Source organism: Kogia breviceps, chromosome 18 (assembly GCF_026419965.1).
Source record: "Kogia breviceps isolate mKogBre1 chromosome 18, mKogBre1 haplotype 1, whole genome shotgun sequence".
Lineage (NCBI taxonomy): Eukaryota > Metazoa > Chordata > Mammalia > Artiodactyla > Physeteridae > Kogia > Kogia breviceps.
This window is the reverse complement of record NC_081327.1, coordinates 51385834-51411441: the sequence shown is the minus strand read 5'-3', so window position 1 is coordinate 51411441 and position 25608 is coordinate 51385834. Positions and strand designations below refer to the sequence as shown.

Sequence of the window (25608 nt, the reverse complement as noted above, 5' to 3'; positions counted from 1 at the left end):
TTGGCATGCCACTGAGAAGATAGTTTAGAAGGAAGAAGTGATGAGGCCTTTTCTGACAAACCAAGATGGTAGCACTAGCACTTATTTTTAAGAAATGGTTGTTCTCCTTTTTATAGGGATATATCCTAGCTATGCACACACTCTTCTAGAAATAAAATGAATGCCATTCATACTGTACATATTGCTTTTGTTACCCTTTTTTTTCATTGAACCATATATCCCACATATTTTCATGTCTTGGTATTTTCTTCTCCATCTTGATTTTCATAATAACTGCATAATAGACTGTCAAGTTGCTGTATGATCATTTATTTACCAGTACCCTCTTTTTGGACATTGAGGTTGTTTCAAATTATTTGCCCTTATAAACAACGCTGTAATGAACATCCTTACAGTTCAATCTTTATTTGTGGCTGTGGTTACTGCCATAAACAAGTTCCCAGAAATGAAATAACTGGGTCAAAAGTCATGTAACATTTAAGTCTTTTGATATTAATTGGTAAGTACTCAGGATATCCTTCAGCATGTTAGTTCTTGTTATCTGAATTAATAGAGGATACAAATGTAGGCTTTAGGTGATTGAGCTGATGACCTGACCCCAGGCACATCCTGTGAATGACTACACATCAGGGGTAGTTGGGGTAGTGGATACACATTAATCAACAGAGTTGAAGGGCAAAGGTCACAGAGACTTACTGAGTTGGTACAAAGCAGGAGATGACATGCAGCCTCCCAGATAGAGATACAGCCTCCCAGGTCCCCAATGTACCGCACAGAGACAAACAGCTGTGGACAAAGATACCAGGGACAAGAAGGTGCCTTCTCCCAGGTGGGGCTGTATATCCCCTGGACGCCTCTCCTGCTCTGTGCTGGCCTGCTCACCAGTGCAAGTCACTGATGCAAAACAAGCCAACATATCCTGCAGGTTTGCTCAGAGTCTGGGTGAAGCGGGGGTCATTTTCCCAGAAACATTCTTCTGTGGCACCATTCCTTCAACCTGAAAGTAAAACTAAAAAACAAAACAACAACAACAACAGAAACTATTTGGAACCAATTTTCTTATCCATGACCCATTTCTTCTAAAAACCCCCAACCAGAAGGTAGCCACAGGTGTCAAGTTCAAGGTTCCTGGATGGATCACAGTGGTGGCCCACCTCTCTCTCAGGGCACTGCTGGGCTCAGTGGAGTGACTGTGTTGAGAGGCAGCCGCTCCGCACAGACCAGAGGGAGCTGGTAGTGCCACCGTCCTGCCTGCCGACACATGACTCTGCTGTTGCCCTGCGCCTGGCAGTCTGGAGAGGCCGGGAGCTGGAGAACCTGGAGGAGCAGTGCCTCTGTGTTTCCCCCCACCCCTGGAACTTAGGCTGCGAGTCAGGTGGGAGCCCAAGAGCAAACTCCTGCAGGGCTGCCATTTGGCCAACACGTACTGAGTGCCAGCTCTGGCTACACTGACTAAGGGGCAGGGCGTACAGTGGTGGGTAAAACCAGACCCAGTCTCAGTTCTCACTGGGGCCACCTGGTGATCAGCAGTGGTTCACACAAATGAATGGAAGGAGAGAGCACGCCTCTATGACAACTTCCCCGACTTGGGGTCAGGGAAGGCTGCCCTCAGCAGAGATGTGAAGACAGAAGGGGAATCAACTTGGCCAGGAAAAGGGAGGGTGGGAGACAGAACAGACAGTAAAGGGAGGGAGCATACAATAATCCGGAAGTGAAAGAGGCTGGTGTGGCTGCAGCACGGAGGAAGAGCAGGCAGGGCCTGGCTCTGGCAGGGCCTTGAGGGTTATGTCAGACACATGATTTCGGTCTTTATTCTAAGAGCTCTGGAAAGCCACCCAAGACTTTTAAGCAGGCTGGGAACACGATCACATTTTGCTTCCAAACGCTCTGGTAGCAGGGTGGAGAAGCGGCTGGGGCGGGATCAGGGGGCAGCGAGAGAGGGCTCAGGGAGGCTGCTTAGGCACTTGCAGGAATCAAGGTGGGAGCTCAGGGTAGCGCGGCTATCAGCTGTGTCCCTGAAGGAAGCAGGTGGCTCGCTCAAATTGGGAACGCAGGGGAGCTGATAAAGGGTCTATTTACGGACAAGGGCAGGGATAAGGGGATCAACCAGGGATGACAATGCAGGACGACCACAGGAGGAAGCCGTCGTCCCTCTTAGGCCTGCAGGGGTAAGAGAAGGGGAGGGCGTCACTGGAGCCCCCCTGGGAGCTGCAGCTGCGGGAGAGGTGCCCCGGGCATGAGCTGTGGCCTTGGCCACAGGAACACGGCCTCTGCCAACTGCAGTCCATTTGGTAAGGAGCAGGGAAAGTGGTGAATAACTATCTAACCTCTCTCCTCTCAATGCTCCCCATTGGCGGGGCCCATTGGCTGGTGTGGAGACTTGGTGAGGCAGTCTCCGGAGATCAGTCCCTGGCGCACAGAGCCACAGAGTTGACGGCAAGTGGGCTGCAGGGGCAAATGGAGCATGTCTGGCTCACTTGCGCTAGGCTAGACGTGAAGACAGAAGTGGGGAGATTCGAGAGCTCTTTTAAAGCTCATACTGAAAGGACTGGGGATGGGTTGGACACAGCAGGAGTCAGTGATCTCTCACTGGCTCATGTGAGGGAATATGACATTACACAGAAGGCCCAGGGCTCGGGTCCAGACGTGTGGGCCCATGTTCCGTCCGCCACTCAGGAGTTGTGTCACTGGGGCTAATCACACGAGTCTCTGAGCTCAGTTTGCTCGTCTGTGAGACGGGGATTCTGATAGGGTTGTGGTCAGCACGGGCTAAGCTAATACAGTGGGATGTGGCACGTGTGCTGTAAAATCACAGGAGTCACTGATCATTATTAGCACTAGAAGGAATCATGGAAATTGCTCTTATCCCCTCACTTTACATGTGAGGAAACTGAGGCTCAGAGAGGTTACGTGACTGGTGCAAAGCAGTCATTCACAAGTGGCAGGGGCGGGACTGGAGCCTAGGGTCCTCTCTCAGCCTCATGCACTTTCCATGTCGTTCTCCTGTGCAGTGAATGAAATGGGAACTCAGGCAGGAACGAATCGCTTCATGTTCATGACCTGGTTTTGGTTGGGGCAGAAGTTGTTTTTATTCCATCTTTCACTTGACAAAGCCATTTCCTACCTTCTCAAAGGACTTGAGAAGAACTGGACAAAAACCAGGCGGGCGGCCACAACGTCTGAGGGAGCAGCCCTGCTCTGTTCTCTGTCTCCCTTTCAGCTGTGAGGAGAACTGCAGGCCAGTGACTGCCAGCAGGGACGTTATGCTCAAGGTCACCGTGGGGGAAAAGTCTGCAGCAGCCGTGTTCAGCTGGTATTTAGTTGACACCTTGCTGGAGAAGGTGAGGACGCTGGCAGCCTCTCAAAAACAGAAACGTCTTCCCACTTTGATTGACCAGACCTGAGTCACACGCCCAGGACTGAGCTGGGGGTTGGTGAACTCCACTCAGAGCCCGAGGAGTAGGAGTCGGGGGCTGGGGAGCACTGGTCAGAAGACAGAACGGATGCAGCGGAGCAGAAACAAGAGGGAAACATCTCAGCAGATGCTGTGGGTGCCCCAGCCCATCCTTACCAGGCTGATGCAGGCATCCCCCAGCTGCGATGGGGCGGCTGCTGGCCAGTAACTGTGGGGTCTAACAGCCCAGCCCCCTGGGCTCTGAGTGGGACAATTTCTATGGCGCAGCTTATGCTCCAGAGTTCCCCATGGGATCGGGCTGAATGAAGCTGGATGCCACCCGAAACCACTTCTTTGCCTTGTTTCATTCTCCACCCCATTCCACTTCCCTCCCTGCCCTCCTGGTTTTGCCTGGGAGCCCTCCCTCGTAAATGCCCTGCACACAAATCCTCATCTCAGGCTCTGCTTCCAGGGAACCTGGCCAAGGACAAACACCCTACCACGGCTGGAGATGGGCTATTTGGGCTGACCTCAGGAAAGTAGGTGGTACTGCTGTCCATCCAATGGAGACAAATCCGAAAGGCCTCCCAGGGTCGGAAGCTACTGCCCTGCTGAGTCCTGTAGGCTGGCTGCAGCCTCAGGGGCCCTGGGCTGTGCTCTCTTTCAGGCCGAGTCCCTCCCGGCGGCCTGCAGACTCCAAGGATTCTGGTCACGTTCTTTAATCCCCCTTCAGAGCGACACCCCCACCCTGCTGAACAGTTCCTTCCTGAGGACCCGTAGCCAGGCCACCGGAATCAGAGTCAGAGGTGGGAAGGCCTCCTTCAGTCTCTTGTCACAGATCCTGTCTCCTACAGACAGGGAGCAAGACAAACCCAGGAGCTCTGAAACAGGGGACATCAGTGCAGGGTGGGGGCCATACACAGGCTCTGGTGTGAATACCACCACCTTCTAACTGGAAGACTTCAGGCATCGGATTCAAGCTCTCTGTGCCTCAGTTTCCTCTCGTGCAAACGGCACAACAGAAACACCCGCCTCTGAACTGTATGATGCAGGGCAGATGGCACACCACCAGGGGTAAAAGCCGATTGTCCTGGGGTGGCAGCCTGCACATCCTGCCAGGTGATTCAGCGCTTCTCACTTAAAACAGGCCCAGAGCAGCAGGAAAAGTAGACTCTCAACAAGATAAATAATGGGGTGATTATTCTTTTTCAGATGCATTCCTTTGATTCAGTATTTCTCAAAGTGGCCCACAGACCACCTGCCCAGGATAACCTGGGGTACTAGTTTAAAATGCACACTCCTGGGTTCACCCCAAACCTTCTGAATTAAGTGTAAGCCAGGGAATTCATTTTAATTGAATAAAATTCTCTATGCCCAGCTCTTCCAGGTGTGCACTCCTTTTGAAAAACCAGGTGATTATAACAGGTGGTGTGGGGTATTGGCGCAGGTTAGCTGGGGGCTCTTCATGGTGCTATGGGAGCCCATGGGTGAGTTCTGTGTGTTTCCAGATCCTGGCCGTGGCCCGTCCTAACTCGGTCTCTTGAGCAAGTCTTGTTTCCCGATATACTCCCTCCTCACTAAAGCCCTGGGAGGAAGCTATTATTATTAGCCCCATTTTAAGATGAGAAACTGATTCTTAAAAAGGTCAAAGCCAAGGTCACATGGATAGTAAATGGCAGGACTGGGATTCTATCTCTGCCCAGTTTCTCAGAGTGAGACCCTGGAACGCCCTGCATCAAGAGGGTGAGGGGGTGGGCGTGGGAGTTGTTAGATATGCAGATTTCTGGGCCCCACCCCAGAATCTACAGAGAGGTCTGAGGCCCTGGAGAGGGACCTGGGAACCTGTATGTTGAACAAGCTCCCAGAAGACGGTGAAGCATGGCGGAGTTTGTGCGCCTCACACAGCCCCCTAAGCACACCCTCTGTCTCCTCTCCCCAGCGGTGACCAGGCGTGCCTACGGGGAGGGCACCTACCTGATCAGCTCCCTGCCCCTCCGGAGGTGCCCACCTGCACCACTGCCCCGATGGAGGGCACTGTTCTGATGAGCTTCGCCATCTTCTGCAGCGCTTCCGCCGCCCCGAGGCCCCTGGCGTACTGCTTCTGCCTGGAGTCGGCTACCGGCTTGGGACCAGCTCTCCCCTCAGCTCCTGGGCTCATCCTCTCCAAGAATAGGTGCCCGCCTCTCTCTGGGAGCTGCAAAGAATGTGTTCCATGTGTGAGAGAGGTTTGCAGGATGACCCTGAGGCCCCGCCCCCAGGCACCCAGACCCTGCCACGCACCTCAGCGAGGTGAGAAGCAGTGACTCCCTATCTCCTCTGCAACTGTGGAGGCCAAAACGACCTCTACCGTGGCATGAGGGACGTGGAACGGGCTAAATGGAGGAGGATGAGCAGAGGTGTCACCACGTGGGGCCGCTGCCGGGATACCACTCCTCAGTGCACGCTCGGCGTAGCCCCGACCCCTGGAGCTACTCAGGACAGGGATGGCCTGGTTCACAGAACCGTCCACGATGTCACTGACCCCTCTTGGCGGGAGGCAGCCGGGGATGGGCGATGTCGCGGAGCACGCTGAGCTGAGACGAGACCTGTTTGCACAGGTTTACAGGGGAGGACGGAGCACGCTGATGCCGCCCCGCCGCAGTGCCCCAGCGGTGCCCTGTCACCACAACCCACACCCAAGACAGCAGCGGGGCATCAGCAGGAGAGGCGGGCCGAGCACCCACATTGCCTCTGCTCTTCCGGTTTGGGGGTGGTTAGTCCTCGGCGGGCCCGTTTGAGTCCTTGTCTCCCGCCAATGGCCTTTGGCATTCTGTGACCCTCACAAGAGCTCTGAAAACGTGCCAGTCCGATTGGGACCTTCCTGCAAACCTAGGCTCCAGGAGTGTTGCAGGGGTGCTCCCCAGGGCCCGGCATTGAACACCACAAGGACATAAACTGAACCCCTTGACTAGGCGAAGGTGGAGGGGCCCCATCCTCAGACCCAAGGGAGTGTGGTTTTCATGGGGTGCCCGTCAGATGGACATGGAATGCAGGGCTCTTCAGAGGGCCCTGACTGGGTCTGAGCCTGGAAGGGACCAGTTCAAGGAAGGTAAGTAGATTTCATTTCAAACCTGCGTCCCCCTAAATGGAGACGCCAGGCTAGCTGCTCCAGTAAGGGGCAGAGAAGTGTGACCATATAAAAATGAATTGTCACTTACAGTTCAAGAACGCCGTGATTGTCCGCACACTACAACGAAGTGATTCCAATGATAGGCGGGTCCCCTTTAAGGATACGAAGGATATTCATTCATTCATTCACTCTTACAGCAGACGTATTGCACGTCAGGCTCCGTTCTAGGTCCTAGATATACAGCAGTGAACAAAAGAGAGGAAGTCTCTGACCTCACTGTAGTTATAATTAGTGGTAGAGAGAGCTGGTAAACAAAGACACAGGACAGGGGCGCTGTTTTAGATAGAGCAGCCTGGGAAGGCCTTTGTACAGGAAGTGACATTTGAGGGAGTTTGGATACATCTTGAACCAATTGTTAAGATCTTCTTTTCCTCCTCCTCCTCTTTCTCCTTCTTTTTGTAATTTGGTTTACCACCTTGAATTTTTCTAAAAAGCTTGTAAATGGTGGGTTCTTTTTCTGAAAACTTTCATGGATTTTAGTAAAATTATTCCAAAGTCACAGCAGCATGTGATTACTTAGAGACGACAGTGGATCAGCATAAATGGCCATCTTCTCCCGGGAAGTATGGAGTCCACGAGTGCCTGCCGTGACTTCACGAGCTGTGGCTTTTGTGTCCTTGTCATCAGGCTCTACCTTGGTGGGTTTACAGTCTCCCTGGGGCCTGGAGATGCCCCCCTTATTGTCCAATGTCCATCTGCCAGGTTCCTGTCTACACTGTGGCCCTGAACCTGCCCTCCCATCAGTTTACCTGCCACTTGGAACAGAAAACAATGACTTCATGCTGACAGTGGTCATTTCTGTCTGCAATCACGTGGGTGACAGACAGCAGACCCAGGCAGCAGTTAAGGTGGGTGGCAGCCACCGTTTCTCTACTGAGACAACTTCTTGACTTGTCTAAACCTCAACAAAAGGGTAGCCGGGTTGAAGGGAGCCGAGAGTATGACCAGATGAGTGGTTGATTCATTCATTCCTTCAACATGTATTTACAGAGCACCTACTATGTGCCCAGTCCTGGGGATACAGCCGTGGACAAAACAGACGTGGTCTCTACCTTTGTAGATCTATGACTAGTGGCCAGTATAGGGGAAGGGCCTGGGGGACTTGGGGTGGGGGACCTGAGGGAGATCCAGAGATGAGTTAGGCCAAGTGCCTTCAGAGTCCAGAGGAAGGAGGACGAAGATCAGCCAACAGATCTATGAGGCAGAGGCTGGATAAAATCTCAAGTGAATTTCAAGGGTCAGAAGCGTGGTGGAGTGGAAGTGCCTGAGAGCACGATGAGGAGGGCAGTGAGGGGAGAAGTAATGACCTGCCTGAGACTTGCTTTTGGTGGCCGTTGGCTGCTGGCACAAGTGGGTCCACTGCTCTGCAGCCTCGGGAGAGCCCCCATGCCAGGTGCCAAGCCGTCCAGCCCTGCTCTGCTTTACCACGTGCAGGCCAGGGACTTCAGCCTCCAGGTTCTGGAACAAAAACCGATGGGCTGAGATCCTCCTGCTCTGAGCATGTCTCTGGTCTCGCATTAGGTGGGACGTGGAGGCACCCGTGCGGAGGATGAGCCATTTCAGGCCGCACTGTGGGACAATGTCACCGCCCCTCTGCAGGGCGGGCGCGGCCCTGGGCAGCTCTTCCAGCTGGCCAGGTCTGTGTCATCCGTGCTGGACCAGCAGTGCCGGAGGCCGGGCTCCGGGCAGCCGCTGAGAGTGGACGCCAGACAGAAGGTGCTCCCGATGGACTCCTTTGTCCCTTTGCTGGGGCCCTGGGGTCTGTATGCAGCCATTCGGGGCAGGCAGTGGGGTCCACGGATCTGTGGAGAAGTCTTTGGTGCCTCCCGAGCTGTTGATGTCACCTCACTCTTCTGGTCCTTTCAGTGAGTGACATAGGATGAAGGAAGCCTGCTTTCTCTGCTCAGCCTCATGGAGCCACAGGTTTCTAGGGTGGGAGGGAATTTAGAGGGTAGCACTCCAGTCTCTTCCTACTAAAGAGGATGAAACTGAGGCCCAGAGGAGAAAAGTGACCCTATGTTGGTCATACGGTTAATGGTTTGATGTTGTCCCAGCTCTGTCATTTACCATGTCTATTGTCACAGGCCTGAATCTGTCTAAGCCTCAGTTTCCCCACCTGGAAAACAGGGACAATAATAGTATTTTCCTCCTAAGGTCATGGTGAATGTTAAGAATTACATTCACTGTAGCTGTGGGTCAAATCATATGAAACTGCCAACATTCAACCAGTTTTAATCCACAAAAATGGCCGTTCCATGTGTTACAACCTAGCATTAGAAACAACTCCGGCAAAAGGTATGATTACTCCCACGCCCAGCGGGTGCTCCCAGGCACGCTACCTGCGTGCACCACACACAGCATCACACCTGCTGGGCACGGAAGACAGGAGACAGGCCCCTCTGGTTCCTGAAGGGTTTGCCTGAAAGTCCTCAGCACGGTGCAGAGAATGTGAGCAGCTTTCCCGGGTCCACATTTCCAGCAGGTGGTGAAGACAGGAGCAAACCCAGGTTCGCGCTTCCCCCGCCCACCTCCAGCCCTCTTACCGCAGCCCCTTCCTTCACCTAGTTCCCCCACTCCCAGCCCCCGCACACCCCACCTGGCTCTCATTCACCCCGAGCATGACTTACAGCAAACTTCCCTTTGGATGCCCTGGGGTCCTAAGCACACAGACTGCACAGCCTGACGCAAGGTCTTCTCATGAAACACCAGAGTCCTGTCGGGAGACAGATGTCAAGCTCTAACTGGGCAATGGAGAAGATTTTAAGAAGGGCTCTGTTGAGAAAACTGGGGGCAAGGTTTCAGAAATAAGCGAGAGAGAACACAGGACCCCAGGGGCTCACCCTGAAGTGACCAGCATTCTCAAGGGGCAGCTACGCGTGGAGGGAGCTCCCTGGTAGGAGCGGTGGCTTTGAAGGATGAGGCAGGCAACCCCGGCAGGGAGAATGCCGGGAGCAAAGCTTCCAGCTCTCTCTCCTCCTGCCCTCTCGTCTCCCGCTGAGCGAATCCATGAGCCAGAGGCCCAGCAGCCAGTGACATCTCCATGAGAGCAGCCTCCAGAAGGGCGACCAAGGATGGGGAAGAGCTGCAGAGGCAAACACGAGATTATGCATTACCTGATTTTCCTTCCAGAACGTTCTGACAGGAATCCCCTCATAGACAGGGCTATTCTTTCCTCCTGCACCCTGAGCTGTTGGCAGACATGCTCAAACTCTGCAGCTGCTGTGAACGACTGTTAGACAGTTAGAAGAGTGAGTTGTGAGTAGCAAGCAGGACGGAAGCGTAAAAGAGGGATTACTCACCTCTATCTGTGTTCTTCCAGACTGTTGCCATGAACCATGTCTGGCCACGTACATTTAAATTAAAATGAATTTTAATGAAATAAAGTTAAAAATTCAGTTCTCTGGTCGTACTAGCCACATTTCAAGGGCTTAATATGTCGTCACATTTGGCAAGTGGCTATGCTACTGGACAAAACGGGGACAGAACATTTCTATAAACGCAGAAAGTTCGATGGGGTGGTGTTAAAATTATTTTCTTAGGTTTTTCTCTTGCCTCAGCCAAAGCCAGCCCCTCTCATTAGGGCTTTGCGGCTTAGAAAGCATGTTCCCTGGAAGCCCCAGGAGGTCTGGCTTAAGGCTGGAGTTGGGGGATGGTTCGAGGGATCCTTGTCCCCATTGCCCCAAAGGCACATAGGGACCCAAGTCTGCAACAAGACCTCCCATCCATACTGGGCCAACAAAGTAATCCAATTTCTGAATTTCATGCCATTTAAGTCACAGTGAGACCGTGAGACACCATTTGTTTTTAAATAATGCCAGATTTTACAGATGGCCGTGCCATGTGGCACGTGGGATCTTAGTTCACTGACCAGGGATCGAACTCAGGCCCTTGGCAGTGAGATTGCAGAGTCCTAACCACTGGACCGCCAGGGAATTCCCCAGATATTACAGATTTGATTTCAAGATTTGGAGAAAGCTTGAGACATCCTGTATTAGTTTCCTCCTGCTGCTATAACAAATAACCATTAACTTTATGACTTAAAATGAAACAAATTTATTATCTTACATTTCTGGAGGTCAGAAGTTTGAAATGAGTCTCACTGGGCTAAAACTAAAGTGGTGGTGGGGCTGTGAACTGTCTGGAGGCTCTAGAGGAGAATCCACCCATTGGCTTTTCCAGCTTCTAGAAGCTACTCACATTGCCTCCTCCATTTTCAACACCAGCATCTTCAAATCCCGACCCGTCTCCCTCTACCCCTGTCTCCCCATCTCCATCTCCCTCCCCCTCTCCACCACCTCTGCCTCCATCATCACATCTTCTCTGACTCTGACGCTCCTACCTCCCTCTAGTAAAGACCCCTGTGATTACATTGGTCCCAACTGGTTAATACAGGATACTCTCCCCATTTCAGAATCCTTACCTTAATCAAATCTCCAAAGCGATTCTGCCGAGGTGCCTTTTGCCATGTGAGTAACATACCCATAGATTTCATGGATTAGGATGTAGCTACCTTTGGGAGGCTATGATTCTGCCCACCACCCATCCTAGGAGACAAAAAGAGGTCTACCGGCTTTGAAAAACCCCACATGAGCCTGGTCACTTTCTCAGACCCCAAATCTTTCTGAAACAGCTTCATCAAGCCACTGGAATTACATTTCCTCTCCCCACCTTCCTGTGTCTATGCCAAGGTCAGAGAGCATATCCTCTGTGTCTGCGGGGTCACTGCCCGCAGTCAACGCCACCTTGGGGGACACGCGGAAGGTGCAGCAGCTGGCCGAGGCACTGAAAGAGGTGACCCACCACGGTGAGGAGCTCACGCCCTTGGCCCAGGTGAGAAGCTCCCACCCGCTGAGCCAGGCAATAGGACGTGCACGTCTGCGGTGGGCGGCTGACAACAAACCCCAGCCCAGGTCACAGGTCCCTCAGTCACAGGGCCTCCAAGACTTCTGCCTTCTTGCTCCCAAGCGTCCCTCGTGGGTGATGCCAAGGGCGGGAAGATGCCCCTCTCACAGCCCTGTGTCTCCCTCTGTTTGTGATAGCCTGTGTGCTCACACACCTGGCTCCCCCACCGGCCGGTGCGCACCTGAATCTAACTAACCATTGGGTGGTCAAGGGTGCGTCCAGGTGCTGCTGCTGACCCGCCCATGTCCCCCACTTGAGGGCACTGTGATGTCCAGCTGCCAGCTCTTGCCTTTCTTTGCCTGGGGGCCTTCTCTGACCTCCCCTCCAGAGTCCCTTCTGCCTGCCCACACGGCAGGGTGGACATGTCAGGGGGTCAACGCAGTTCTCAGTGCCTAATGGGCCGGGGTACAGATACCCCGGCTCCCCTGCTCCTCTTGGTGGAGACCTCCCAAGTAGGACTGAGCCCCAGGAAAGTGGCTTGGTCACACCCCCTGGACTGGCTTCCTACCCTTCCCTGTCTCACTTCCCCGTTCTGCTTCCGGCGTTTAACTGGGATTATCTCCAAATAAATGACTGGTGGCCAGATCCTTGCCTTAGGGCCTGCTTCTTGGAGAACTCAGATTGAATCACCACGTTCCCAATGTTGTGGCAGCCAAATGTCAATAAAGAAGCCATAAGCAGTAAAGGGGAGAGCTGTCTTGGCTCTGTCCCAGCCACTCTGTCAGGAGGCTGTCCCCCTCACATCCCTGGTCCTGGAGCCTGCTATGCTGACCTTTATTTCTGGGACCCTGATCACCCTAATATCATACTTCCCACTTACACATCCATTTGCTCATGCATCCCTTCTACGCACATACGTCTATACACGTACATATACATCCGTCTCTCCACCCTTCCACTCATTCATCCATGCATTAATTTTTTCATTCATTCAACAAGTGCTCCCCGGATGCCTAGTAGGTGCCAGATACTGTGCAACTCATTGAAAATTCATCAGCAAATCACATAGACATGGCCTCTGCCTTCATGGCACTTTTAGACAACTGGGCCCACCAGCTACTAAACCATTTCACAAATACATACATAATTACAAAATTGGAATAAGTGCTATGTCCATCCATCCATCCAGCCAGCCAGCCAGCCAGCCAGCCGGCTATCTCAAGTCAGTGAATGTTTACTGAATGCCTACTATGTGCTGGGCATTGTGCAAGGCACTCTGAGAAAGATCCAGAGATGCATGAGGCTAGTGTCCTGAAGGAACTTAGCACGTGAGAGGGAAGGAACACCTGGCCTCAAGTCAGCGACACAGGCAGCTTTTGTGATGGGCCCAGCCCAGATTTTCCCTGGCTTGAGGCCTCACCTTGCTCCACTCCACTGCAGCACTGGTCCCTGGAATGGTCCAGGGGCTGGTCTAACCCAGGCAGGGGCGCATGCTGTTCTTCCTCCTCCTTGGAGTGAGCCCAGAGGGAGGCCAGCAGGGCTCTGCAGCATGCCAGTGAGGCCCTGTTGGCAGTGAGTGCCGAGGCCCATCCTGAGGACCAGAGGCACCAGGCAGCCACCGGGGACCTGTTCCAGGCTGTGGGCAGCGTGCTGGAAGCTTCCCTGAGGGACAGACCAGAAGAGCCTGCAGGGTCCAATGGCAGCCAGGTAGGTGTCCCAGCCCAGACGCAGAAGTCTTGCTTACCGCGTGCCCAGCTCACACCAGCACTTCTAGGTGGATCTTTCTCCACATCTTGCAGATGAGGAAACTGAGGCACTGAGGTTAAAGTCCTTTCTAGGAGCTGGAAGAAAGGCTCCAGAGACCAGAGCTTCTGGGAGGCAGCGTGGTACAGCAGGCCAAGCGCAGCCTTCAAAAGAGGCGGCCTTGGGCTTCCCTGGTGGCACAGTGGTTCAGAGTCCGCCTGACGATGCAGGGGACGCGGGTTCGTGTCCCGGTCCAGGAGGATCCCACATGCCGCGGAGCGGCTGGGCCCGTGAGCCATGGCTGCTGAGCCTGCGCGTCCGGAGCCTGTGCTCCACAACGGGAGACGCCACAACAGTGTGAGGCTCGCATACCGAAAAAAAAAAGAGGCGGCCTGAGTGTGAACCCTGACCTTGTCACTCACAAGCCTTGTGACTTGGGCCAGTGACACAACCTCCTGCAGCTTCATCTCCTCATCTGTAGTAGGTTGACAAGCTCTGCCTCATCCTGGAGAGGCCACCCGTTGGAGAGATCGTAGGTTCACCCTTGCAAGTTTGAATCCAACTCCTGGTTCACTTAGCCAAGGATACAGAACATCTTTAGAAGAGAGGCAGCCCCCAGAGTAAGAAGAGCTGCAGCACAGCCTCACGCGGCCGCAGCACCCAGGACGTCATCAAGATGGAGCCACAGAACCCATGACCTGCTGCTCAACAGCCCTTTACCGTGCGGGGCCATCACTGCATTCAAGAAGAACTCACACACACATTCTCGCACGTGGCCACACAAACACACTCAAACACATATCCACACACTCACACCCACCCACAAACACTAACACTCATACACACATTCAATCACACACACTCACACATTCACGCACACTTCTAGGCACTCACTTCTGCTCTCACATACATCGGAAGCACACATTCCGGCACACACTCACACAGATGCACATTTACACTCATATCTTCACACAGGGCCACACAGTCACACAAACACACAGACTCTCATACACGGTTGCAGTCACACACAAAACCACATACGCACACTCATTCATGCTCAGATACTTGTACCCCCACACCCTCAAACCACATTCACTCAGACACATTCACACACTTATACTCACACATACCCACTTACACTCACACACACACACACACACACACTCAAATACTTACATTCACACACAGTCCCCGTCAATACACACATAAACACTGACATTCATGCACGTACAGTCACACGCCCGTCAGACATAACACATACACTCACGCACAATCTGTGCACTGACAGGAACTCTGCACAAACGTCCAGCCCCCCGCTCCGCACGCCTGCCTTGGCTTCAGCGAGGCCGCATCTTCACCCAAGGGTTTGGGTCGCACGGGGAGTGGAGTCTGAGCCCGGGTGACCCCGCGCAACGGCTCTGCCTGTGACTCTCCATTTCCGCACGAAGAAGACCTGGTCTGTGGGCAGGTGTCGGGGCCCAACGGGGCAGCACAGACAGGCGCACGGTGAGCCCTGCCGTGACCCCGGCGCTTCCCCTTCGCAGTGCGTGGCCGCCACGAGCCGTCACTCTCTCTGTGCCTCTGTCTCCCCGCCTGCCAAACAGGTGTGGTAAAGCCCCTGCTGGCAGAGCCTGGAATCTTCTGCTAAGTGCCTACTCTTGGCTCCCCACAGCGCCTGGTGCCCAGTAAAGGGCCTTCCATCATGGTCTCCGCCTTGCTCCTCTGCCCTCTCCCAGTCCCTGCCAAAGGGCACACTAGCCTGGTGGCAGTAACCAGAGGTGGTGTACGGACACCGGTCCACAGCACCGTCCCCTGCTTCCTTTTCCAGACAGCCACAGCGCCCCAGCTGCTGGGAGCTGTGGGGCACATGCAGGCCGCCGTCCTGCCGGGGGGACTGCCTGGGGGCCTTCCAGCCACGCCGGCGGCCCCCTCGGCCTCCGTGTACACAGACAGGTAACCGGCGACACTGTGGTATCCCCTGACCTGGCTCATGCCACACCCACATCCCAAGACCCTGCGACAGGCAGAGCCCAGGGACCTGCCTGGCAGTAGGAGAAGTGATGGGACCTAGAGTGGAAAGGGCTTTTCACCGAGAGAAGGTCCCCATGTTGGGTGTTTGTGCAGCACAGGAAGGGAGGTGGTGAGCGCCACGCCAGTGTCAGAGCCACGCGTGTGTCCCGAGAGACGGGTCATGTCGGGCTGTGCAGGTGAGGAGGCGGAAAGAAGGGGACCAGCCCACTTTTAACCTCAGCCAGAGTGTGTCTGGCAAGCCTGCTGCTCCGTGGATCCGTGGGGATTCCAGACGCACCTGCCCGGGGAGTTTCCCGTGGAGCTCCTGCCTCCCTCTCGCTGAGCGCTCCTCCAGTACCTGGGGGTGCCCTCCCCCTTCCCTCCCTCCCCCTGACAGCCGTGGGCTGGACGACGCTGCAGGCACCGCTGAGACCCCCGGCCCCGAGCGGAACTGCAGGAGACCAGCAGGTGGGAGGGCTCAGAGAATGCCGGAAGCAGGGTGAGTTCAAGGATTTGCCTGTCTCTGCCTGGTTGGTGGCCAGGCACGCAAGCCCTGCCCCTGACCCTTTATGAGCACGTCCCCTCTCTGCAGAGGACGGCTTCCCCAGAGCATGGCTCCTGCACCCAGGACACAAGTGTGGCTCCCATTCCACCCAAGCTCAGACAAGGAATTGATAGGCAGTTTCCAACCCAGGCTTGGGGTTCACAGTGGGTGTTTTCCAGGTGCTGGGGTTCACTGCTTTCTTTGCGCTGCTGTTGAAGAGGGTGGAGGACGAGGAGGAGCCTGTGGCCCCCCTCCTGTGACATCTCTCTGGCCCAGGTAATGGTGCCTGGGTACAGACGGGGGTCTGGAACCTGACAAGGCTCAGAAAGCCCCGTGGAGTTCAGACACTGGGTGGTCCTGACCTCAGACCTTCACTCCCCATCAGCCTTCACCCTGGCTACTGAAGCACCCCCAATGCATCCAGGGACAAGTGACTCTTCCTCTGTCTCTTGGGCAACCTGCTCCTCCCCTATCTGAGCCCTTCTCTCTGACGCCTAAGCATGAAGAGGCACCACAGGGTCCATGTTCTTCAAGGGCCATCACCCTCTGTGTGATCCCAAGCTAGCAGCTGTCTTCCCCAGGGCCATTAGACAACCGAAAAACAAGCTCGTGTGGGTGAGGGGTGTGAATGGGGGTGAGGGAGCTATAATTAGGGTTCTAAGACAAAGGTCTGCAAACAACAGCCAGTGGGCCAAATCTAGCCCAGTGCCTGTTTTTGTAAAGAGTTTTAGTGGAACACAGCCATGCCGACTGGTCAGAGGAGCCCATGACCAGCCCTCTTCCCCCCAACCTGATTTCTCACTTCCCAGCCAAAACTCCTGAGGGTGCCTCCAATAAGAGAATTACAAAAAACAAACAAGCAAACAGAACAGATTCAACACTCTAATAGCCTATACAGAGATTTTGACTTTCAGGGAAAGTAAAACAGGAACAAATGAAAGCCCACATCCTTACATCATCATCAGTATGGTGACCTCCTCATGGGACTGTATTCTTCTCCCCTACAATAGGGATTTGGCTTTGTAGATCCAAAAAGTCCATTAAAACCATCTTCCCAAGTCAAAAGAGTAATTTTTCTCCAAAGAGAGGACAGCCTCCTGACCAATTAAATATTCATTAAGTAATTCCTTTGGCAATTATCCAGGGAGTACTTTCCATGTGCCAGGCAGTACAGTGGCTTCAGAACATGATTTACATAAAATCCAGTCATTGTAAGTGTATAATTACTGATTTTAGAAAATTTATAGAGTCGTGCACCTATCACCACAATTCAGATTTAGAACAGCTTTTTGGAACTTAACCCCAAAAGTTCCTTCTTGCTCATCTGAAGTCAATCCCCACTCTCAGCCTCAGCCCTGGCAACACAGCACTGACTGGATGGAACAGGTTGCTGCCCTTGGAATGAACAGCCCATCTGGGAAGACACATTAGACAAGTAAATGCACAAAATGACTTGTAAGAGAGAATGAGGGGGTAGAATGAGAGGGTGGCTCCTAGAGGATGGGAGAGGGAGGGTCTGAACACTGGGCATGTGCAAAGGCCCTGAGGTGGGACAAGAGCTTGTCATTTTATAGCAATTACTGACAGGGTGGCCAGAGTTGGGGAGCTATGTGTGCATGGAAGGAATGCTTCAAGATGAGGGCAGAGAGGTGGATGGGGAGCAGGTCATGCAGGGCCCTGTAGGGCCTGGAGCAATGCCGGGGTTTTGGAGTGTTTTAAATAGGAGAGCAGCATGATCGGATTTGCGATTTTGTGACTGCTCTTGGAGACCAGAGGTATTGGGTCAAAAGTAGAAGTGCAGAGGCCAGTAGGAAGACTGCTGAAATGGTCCAGACTAGAGATGGCATGCATTAGCAGTGGGGGAGGACAGAGGGGCATGGATCCAAACGATAGTTGGGTCAATATACCCCTATCAGACTGGCTAAAAATAGTGATAACACCAAATGCTGACAAGGATGCAGAGAAACTGGAGCATTCATACGTTGCTGGTGGGAATGTAAAATGGTAGAGCCACTCTGGAAAAGTATGGCAGTTCCTTTCAAAACTAAAAATGGGCTTACCATACGCCCCAGAAATTACACTCTTGGGCATTTATCCCAGAGAAATGAAGAATTATTTTTACACAGGAACTTGTACACAAATGTTCACAGAAGCTTCATTTGTAACAGTCAAAAGATATTTAGCCACTCCTAGGAATCTACCCAGGAGAAATGAAAATATATGTCCAGACAACACATTCATTGTTCTTAATAGCCCAAACTAGGATCCAAATGTTCATCAACAGGTGAATGGATAAACAAAAGGTAGTATGTCCGTACAATGGAATATTACTCAACAATAAAAAGAAACTAACTACAAGGAATTCCCTGATGGTCCATTGGTTAGGACTCTGTGCTTCCACTGCAGAGGGCCCAGGTCTGATCCCTGGTCGGGGAACTAAGGTCCGGCAAGCCACGTGGCATGGGAGAAAGAAAAAAAAAAAAAAAGAAAGAAAAAGAAAAAGAAACTAACTACTAATATACACAACATGGATGAACACCAAACCATTGTGCTAAGAGAAGATGCCAGATACAAGAAACTATGTACATATGATTCCGTTTGTATGAAAAGTCCAGAAAAAAAATCTATGAAGACAGAAAGAAAATTAATGGGGCTAAGGGTGGGGAGAGAGTGGGAGTAGAGACCAATTTTAGGGACATGAGGAAACCTTTAGGGGCGACAGAAATGTTCTAAAGCTAGGTTGTGGTGATGGTGGCACAAGTCTACAAATTTACTAAAATCACTGAATGGCAGGCTTCCAACGGGTGAAATTATGAAAATTATAGGTCAATAAGGTGGTTTGGAAAAGAAGATACTTGGAATTACATATAACAGGACTTTGAAATATTAGTTACCTTCATCCTTCCATCCTTCCAAGTTTTGGAAGCACTGGGATCCATCTTAGAGTTCAGGAACACAGAAGACAGCATCCAGGAATCAGTAAGAGTTCAGGTGAGGAAGGCAGCTGCGCTTTCAGGAGGAGGAGAATTCTCCAGCTGGAGAAGAAGGGACGGAATTCTAAGCACTGGGATGGCGCGGGCAGAGGCATGGAGGGCAGCGCTGGGAAATGGCTCCCGAGGAGGAGGAACGGTGGATCCCGTTGTACCTGGTGAGGAGAGTCTCTTGGTTGCAAACGTACACGCTGGTTCCACTGCCCATTTGGGGGACTGTCCTTGTGGCCTTGCTTTCACAGACCCCTCTGCCTTGTTTCGAGCACGAAGAAACAGCAGAAGGGACATCTACCAGAAGCCTCTGGCCTCTGACGTTGGGAAGATGAAAACCACCCACCTCAAGGAACAGAAAGCATTTGCCTTTATCAGAGAAATCTTGGGTAGGCAGCCAAGATTACTTACGAACAACCTTCCCACTTGCTGGTTCTCAACATAGATTTGAGCAGATGTGGTACAATCTCTGACAGGCCCACACGTCTTCTGGGCCCATTGTCCCAGATATCAACTCTCCCCAGCTTCTCCCCTAAACTTAAAATCCTTCCGTGGCTCTTCCAGGCCCCTGGATAACGTCCAAACTCCCTGCTGTGCTCCACCCACCCAGGTCACCTCTCTCGGCCCCTTGTACCCTAAGCTCCAGCAACACTGCGTCCTGCAGCTCCTGGCCCAGGCCCTGTGGCATCCAGTCTGCCTGGAAGGTGCGCACCCTCCTCCCTGCCTTTTCCTCTGGTTAATTCCTTTTATTCTTCAATTCTCAGCCCAAAGGCTGTGTCGTCAGAGAGGCTCCTCTGGCCCGCTGACCAGAGGCTTTCAAACCTCACTGTTTGTTTTAGTCTGGGTTCCCCCACAGGCAGATCTGGGCACAAGCAGTTGGTCTGGGAGGCGATCCTGAGAAGCACTGGTAGGAAAAAGTGCAGGAGAGAGACGGAAGCCGATGGAATGCGGTTGGTGAGTGGGTTCCACGCGGGCAATGGGGGCTCAGTCCTGCTGAGACCTCGGGAGGGGCGAACGTAGCACACAGCCCCTAGTTGCCACCCACCAGGTCACTGGTGAGGGCTGCTTCCAAGCAGGGCACTGACCCTGCCACAGCCCTGGCCTGCCCTCCCATGGGGAGCCCATGTGGCCAAACCAGAGTTGGCGGAGCTTGCGTAGGAGCTGCATGTACAGAATGAAGAACAAGACGGATGTGGGCAGAACCCCAACAAGTCATCTTGGAGCGGGGGCGCCCGAATGCACATTCCCAAGCCCTGGGCCCAGAGATTCTGGTTCAGTAACGTTCTGCACCCCCCAACATGATTCTAATGTCAGACCTCCTAAACTAAATCTTTGTACCTAATGGGCCCTTAGGTCACACTCACCTGTCTACAGGTGCACTCCATGAGGGCAGGGAACACGTCTGTCATCTTTATTGCTCTATCCTCAGCACTGCAACATGGCAGAGCCTCATTTTTTTTTTTTTTTTTTTTTTTGCAGCATGTGGGATCTTAGTTCTCCGACCAGGGATTGAACTCCTGCAGTGGACGCTCTGAGACCTAACCACTGGACCGCCAGGGAACTCCCCAGGGCCCCATTTAAAAAAAAATTCTATTTAAGAAATAGTCATACAGCACGAAATCTGTTCAGGCACTATTTTAAGTGCTTTATAAATATTAATTTGTTGACTCCCTCATCACAACCCTGTGTGACAGAATTATCCCCATTTCACAGACGAGGAGAGTGAGGCACAGAGGGGTTAAGTCACTTGCGAAGGGCACATGGATGGGAAGTGGCAGAGCTGGTTTGTGAACCCAGGCAGGAGGCTCATGGCCTGTGAACTTTACTCCTTTCTGCTGTCCCTATAAGGACTGATTCCTTTGTCACCAGAGGGGCGAGTGGCTGGTCTACAAGACCTCAACTGTTCTGAGCCATGTGCCTTTCCATTTCCTGCCCTGGACTTGGTAGGAGTTGGGGCCTCGGCCTGACCGGGGGTTGTGCCTCCCTTCCCAGAGCACCTGGGCTCCCTGTGGATGCAGCTGCTGGTGGCCTACGGGCAGGGGGACCCCAGCGCCTACCACGTCAACAGACACCTTGGGCACAGCTTCACCCGAGGCTTTTCAGCCGTGCTGGGCTTTCAGGACTTCTTCACGTGGGCCAACACCACCCTCGTGAGCAACCTGGACAGTCATCACCCAGGTACCGTCCACCCACCCCAGGACATGTGTCAGCTCCTTTCTGGGAACAGCTGTGGGCCACTGTCAACTTCAGCCTTAAAGAGAATCAATAACCACAGAGCCATATGCTTTGAAGGAGAGACCCTCTGAGGGTCCCTAGCTCTGGAAGGCTCTGGAAGCTCATAGCTTATGCTCAAGGAAATGAGGAGCCAGTGACAGCTTCTCGGTGAGGCAGTAACATAATCAAATCTGTGGTATAAGCTGCATGTGGAAGTTGGGAGTTGAGGGTAGGTAAGTTAGGATGCTGGGCAAAAATGATGCGACTGATGTAGGGGTGGGGGCAGAGGTGATGGAGAGACGGGGTGGGTGCCGACAACATTGAAAAGGTACCATTGGTGGGCCTCGTTGACCCTTAGGATGTGGGCATCGAGGGAAAGGACATAAATGGTCTCCAAGTTGATGACTGGGTAGGAGTTGCCACTCCCCAAGAGAAGTTATGCAAGAAGTAGACCAGGTCCAAGGTGGGGAGATGGTGATGAATGGTTGAATGTAGTCTGTGGTTGGCCATGAACTTCTCTTGGCTAATTCTACAACGGGTACACTGAAATTCACGTTAGCATCCAGGCCAGAAAGCTTGGGATGTGTTAAGATGATGTTGATGGCTAGATTTACCCACTTGTTTCTCATCTCCAGGCTTTATCACTGATGGGAACTCCAAGCTGGTGGGAAGTGCCCAGATTTGCCAAGTGAGGGTCCAGGAAAGCTCTTGCACTCTTGCCCTGCAGCTGCAGGCTTCTCTTGATGGATGCCATGCGCCATATTCCCTGGATGTTGAAGACCTGTCAGACTGTGGGGAAGGCTGGAATGCCTCTGTCCTCAATAACAGCAATGACTTTTCCCAGGCTTGGCAGTACCAGAGCCGGAGCCAGCGCCGAGGGTATCTCATCTGGGGCAAACTCACTGTGTACTGGGGAGGAGGTTACATGGTCCCCTTGGGGACTGATCGCCAAAGTGCATCAAGGTAAGGCTCACTGGATTCACATGCAGCAGAGGAAAGACATTTGCTCAAGTCCAGATCTGATTGGAGGGTGCAGCTTTCAAAACAGGGCCGAGCCAAGCTCATTGTATCATTGTGGGGAGGGGCTGGGGGATTCAGAGGCATTCAGGTCATATTTTCAGGCCCCTGGAAACTGTGCAGTCTCAGAGTTCGAAGGGAAATCCTGCTTCCAGCATTCTCAGCCTGCTGCACCAAGCCTGGTGGCCTCTGCTAGAGCCAATACAGGGATGGGGAACTTAGAACGACACAAAGCGTCCACCACCAGGCAAGTAGGAAGTGGTGAAGGCTTTTAACCTTAACCAAGAATTATGCAGGGTCTGAGGTCTTACCCTACTCATGAGCTAACACACTAGCCTGTTTCATGGATGCTGGCAGAAGACACAAGACTCCTAGGTCAGAGACAAAGGTTTTCATTACTCACAGTAAAAGCAGTAGCAGAGCGTCATGGTGATTGAAGTCAGTTCCCCAGGAAGGGTCACGACAGATGCTTGCCCATGCAGTGAGTTACAGTACCAAGGAGGAACACTGAGCTTGGAGCATTCACTGTTTCTACAGTGGCAGAAGCAAGCCTGCTCTTTGTCTGAAGGAGGATGTCACCTCATCCCTTGACGTTGCTCACTGCAAACTCAGCCCTGAGAGGACGCCTGGGTAAAGCCCAGCCAGAGCCTTGCATTCCTGGAATACTCAGCATGAATGTGCAGGGACACTCAGGGCCCACACACACTGTGTCTCCCAGCACGCTCTAGAGTCAGAGAGCCCTAGGTTTGAAACCCTGGCACTGCTCCTGTTAGCTGTGTAGTCTCAGGTGAGTTAGTGAACCCATGTGAACCTCCATCTCCTCCATGGCACTATTACAGCACCAAGGAACACAAGTAACAAGCCCCAAAGGAGGACACCTGGCAGGGGTCCCCTGGGATTAAGGACAGGCCAGGAATAGCTTATTTCCACATAATAGGTGTTTCCTGCCACTCAGAACAACTGATACTCTCTGCTTCTATGTATCAAAGGAGGACAGAGACCCACCAGGGACAGGGCATGTTTTAAAACAGGCCCATCATTACTGCTCTAAGTAATAACAGCTATTATTACATGTGCACACACACACGCACTTGCACACGCACACACACACACACATACACACACACACTTCTATTTCCTCTTCACAATGATCCTGAGGCACTGGTGTTAACACTATTGCAGATGAGGAAACTGAGGCCTGAAGACATTATCAGCTTGCCCACAAGGCAGGCAAGATTTGAACCTGGCTCCCTCTGGCACGTGCTCTTTCCATGGCACCCGTGAGCAGATCTCCAGGAACTGGTCTTGTGAACTGCCAGCCCAAGAGGGACTGTGACAGTTGCATCTGCTGCCTGCCTAAGCCCCTGATGTTCTATGTGGCTGCTCTAACAGCATGGTTCTCAAACTTTAACATGCATCATATATGAAGTACTATGTATAAAATTGGGACTTCCCTGGTGGTCCAGTGGTTAAGACTCTGTGCTTCCACTGCAGGGGGCAAGGGTTCAATCCCTGGTCGGGGAAGTAAGATGCTACATGCTGTGCAGCATGGCCAAATAAAAAAAGAAAAATAGGGCTTCCCTGGTGGCGCAGTGGTTGAGTCCGCCTGCTGATGCAGGGGACACGGGTTCGTGCCCCGGTCCGGGAAGATCCCATGTGCCGCAGAGCGGCTGGGCCCGTGAGCCATGGCCACTGAGCCTGTGCGTCCGGAGCCTGTGCCCCGCAACGGGAGAGGCCTCAGCAGTGAGAGGCCCGCATACCACAAAAAAAAAAAAAAAAAAGACACGCAACAAGGATATATTATATATATGTGTGTGTGTGTAATATATGTATATATAGATAATATAATTCCCAAGGGAATTATAGCCGTTATTCTGTAATAACTTTTAATTAATTAATTAATTAGGCTGCAACGGGTCTTAGTTGTGGCATGCAGGATCTTCATTGTGGCATGCGGGATCTTTTTAATTGTGTTGCGCAGGCTTCTCTAGTTGTGGCACACAGGCTCAGTAGTTGCCGAGCGTGGGCTTAGTTGCCCTGCGGCACGTGGGATCTTAGTTCCCTGACCAGGGAGTGAACCCACGTCCTCTGCATTGGCCGGCGGATTCTTAACCACGGGACCACCAGGGAAGTCTCTGCAATAACTTGTAATGGAGTAAAACCTATAAAGATACTGAATCACTGTGCTGTACACCTGAAACTAACATTGTAAATCAACTATACTTTAGATAGATAGATAGACAGACAGATAGATATAATGTTAAAAACAAACCAAAATACCGCCAATCATAATCCCTCGGATGGCTCATCAAAACACAAATTCCCAGGTCCCACCCCCAGAGTTTCTGACTGGGGAGATTTGGGATGGAGCTTGAGAATCTGCAATTCTAACAAGTTTCCAGATGATGTGATGCTACCAGTCTGGGGACTGCATTTTCAGAACCTCTGCTCTGATGGCCAGGGGACCTTTGCACATGGGATGGGAAACTGAGGCCCAGAAGGAGGAAATTAATTTCCCAAGATCATGGCAAATGAAGGGTAGACTAGAATCACATCTCCTGATCTGTGGGACTCTGTTCATTACATCAGTGATTACCAGCCCTGACTGTACATTAGAAACACCTGGGGGCTTTTGGCAATGCCTGCCACTGCACCTGAGACCAATAAAAACAGAATTCCTAAGAGAAGGATCCAAGGACTGGTATCTTGAAATCTCCCATGTGGTTTGCATACACAGCCAAGATTGAGAACCCATTGGAAAAATGACTAAAGAAAACAATTTAGGTGATGACAAATAAAATTTAACTTTTCATGAAGTGGACTGTCTCCATTCAGAGACCTGCAAAATGGAGTGGAAGGCAGGAAGTTTATGTAGGATAAAGAATAATGAATAAGGAAGGGGAAAATAGGAAGTATCTGATTGGCCAGGGCCACAGAGTGAACCTTGTTTGGGATGAGAAGGAAGAGGAAATAAGTATAGAGCCTGGAGTCTGCCTGGTGTTTGGGGATTAGCTGACTGGATATACCGCACTTCTGGTCAAGGGGAGCCTTTACAAAGACACAAAAGTTATCCAAGTTTCAGTCTGCTGACATGGCACCCTGCACAGGAGCAGCTCCATCTTGGGACCAGAAATTTATTTCAAGATGTTCATATGGTTACTATGGTTTAAATTTTGAGAAACCACCGAACTGTTTTCCATTTCACATTCCCAACAGCAATGAGGGTCTCTGTACACAAATTCCTAATAGCCTTTGTGGGAGTGGGTGGCGGGGTGGAGGGCATCTTGTCATTCTCAGTGGAGGGGAAGAAGGAACCCCCTGGGGATAAAGAAGGAGCCCTGTGGGGATAAAGGCAGGAGTGAACACCCTTGGGATTCCCAGAAGGAGGTCAATTCCAACACAAAAGCAACACTAAACAGTGAAGTGACTTTGGCAGGAACCAAATTGGACGATAAAACCATGGTTTCCCCTTAGAAAAGCCCTCAAAGAGAATGGCCCTACCTAAGTTGCATGGTTCTTTCTCCCTCTGCAGCTGTCGGAGGAAGGAGAGATTGTCGATTTGCTACTGATGAAGATACTCAGTTTCCTGGGCATTAAATGTAAAAGCCAGGAGCCTGGAAGCAGCAGTGAGCAGCCTGAGTTGCTGTCAGAGCCCTGGGCCCCTCAACCTGTATCAGCTGTGCCCCAAATTTAA

The 25608-nt window shown here is 52.2% G+C and overlaps 1 protein-coding gene across 1 annotated transcript in view; it reads left to right on the top strand.

The window, feature by feature from the left end:
- LOC131744398 (polycystin-1-like protein 2) overlaps positions 1–25608 on the top strand; it is a 47674-nt gene extending 22066 nt beyond the window's left edge. Inside the window, 21 exon segments of the mRNA XM_067018377.1 lie at positions 1166–1336; positions 1489–1499; positions 2197–2225; positions 3221–3341; positions 4062–4200; positions 5334–5381; positions 5384–5515; positions 7266–7411; positions 8085–8279; positions 11252–11278; positions 11280–11393; positions 12930–13112; positions 14821–15101; positions 15273–15355; positions 15556–15657; positions 15868–15978; positions 18935–19072; positions 20676–20861; positions 21533–21860; positions 21946–22165; positions 25447–25608. Of these exon segments, the coding sequence (XP_066874478.1) occupies positions 1166–1336; positions 1489–1499; positions 2197–2225; positions 3221–3341; positions 4062–4200; positions 5334–5381; positions 5384–5515; positions 7266–7411; positions 8085–8279; positions 11252–11278; positions 11280–11393; positions 12930–13112; positions 14821–15101; positions 15273–15355; positions 15556–15657; positions 15868–15978; positions 18935–19072; positions 20676–20861; positions 21533–21860; positions 21946–22165; positions 25447–25608 (2927 nt within the window).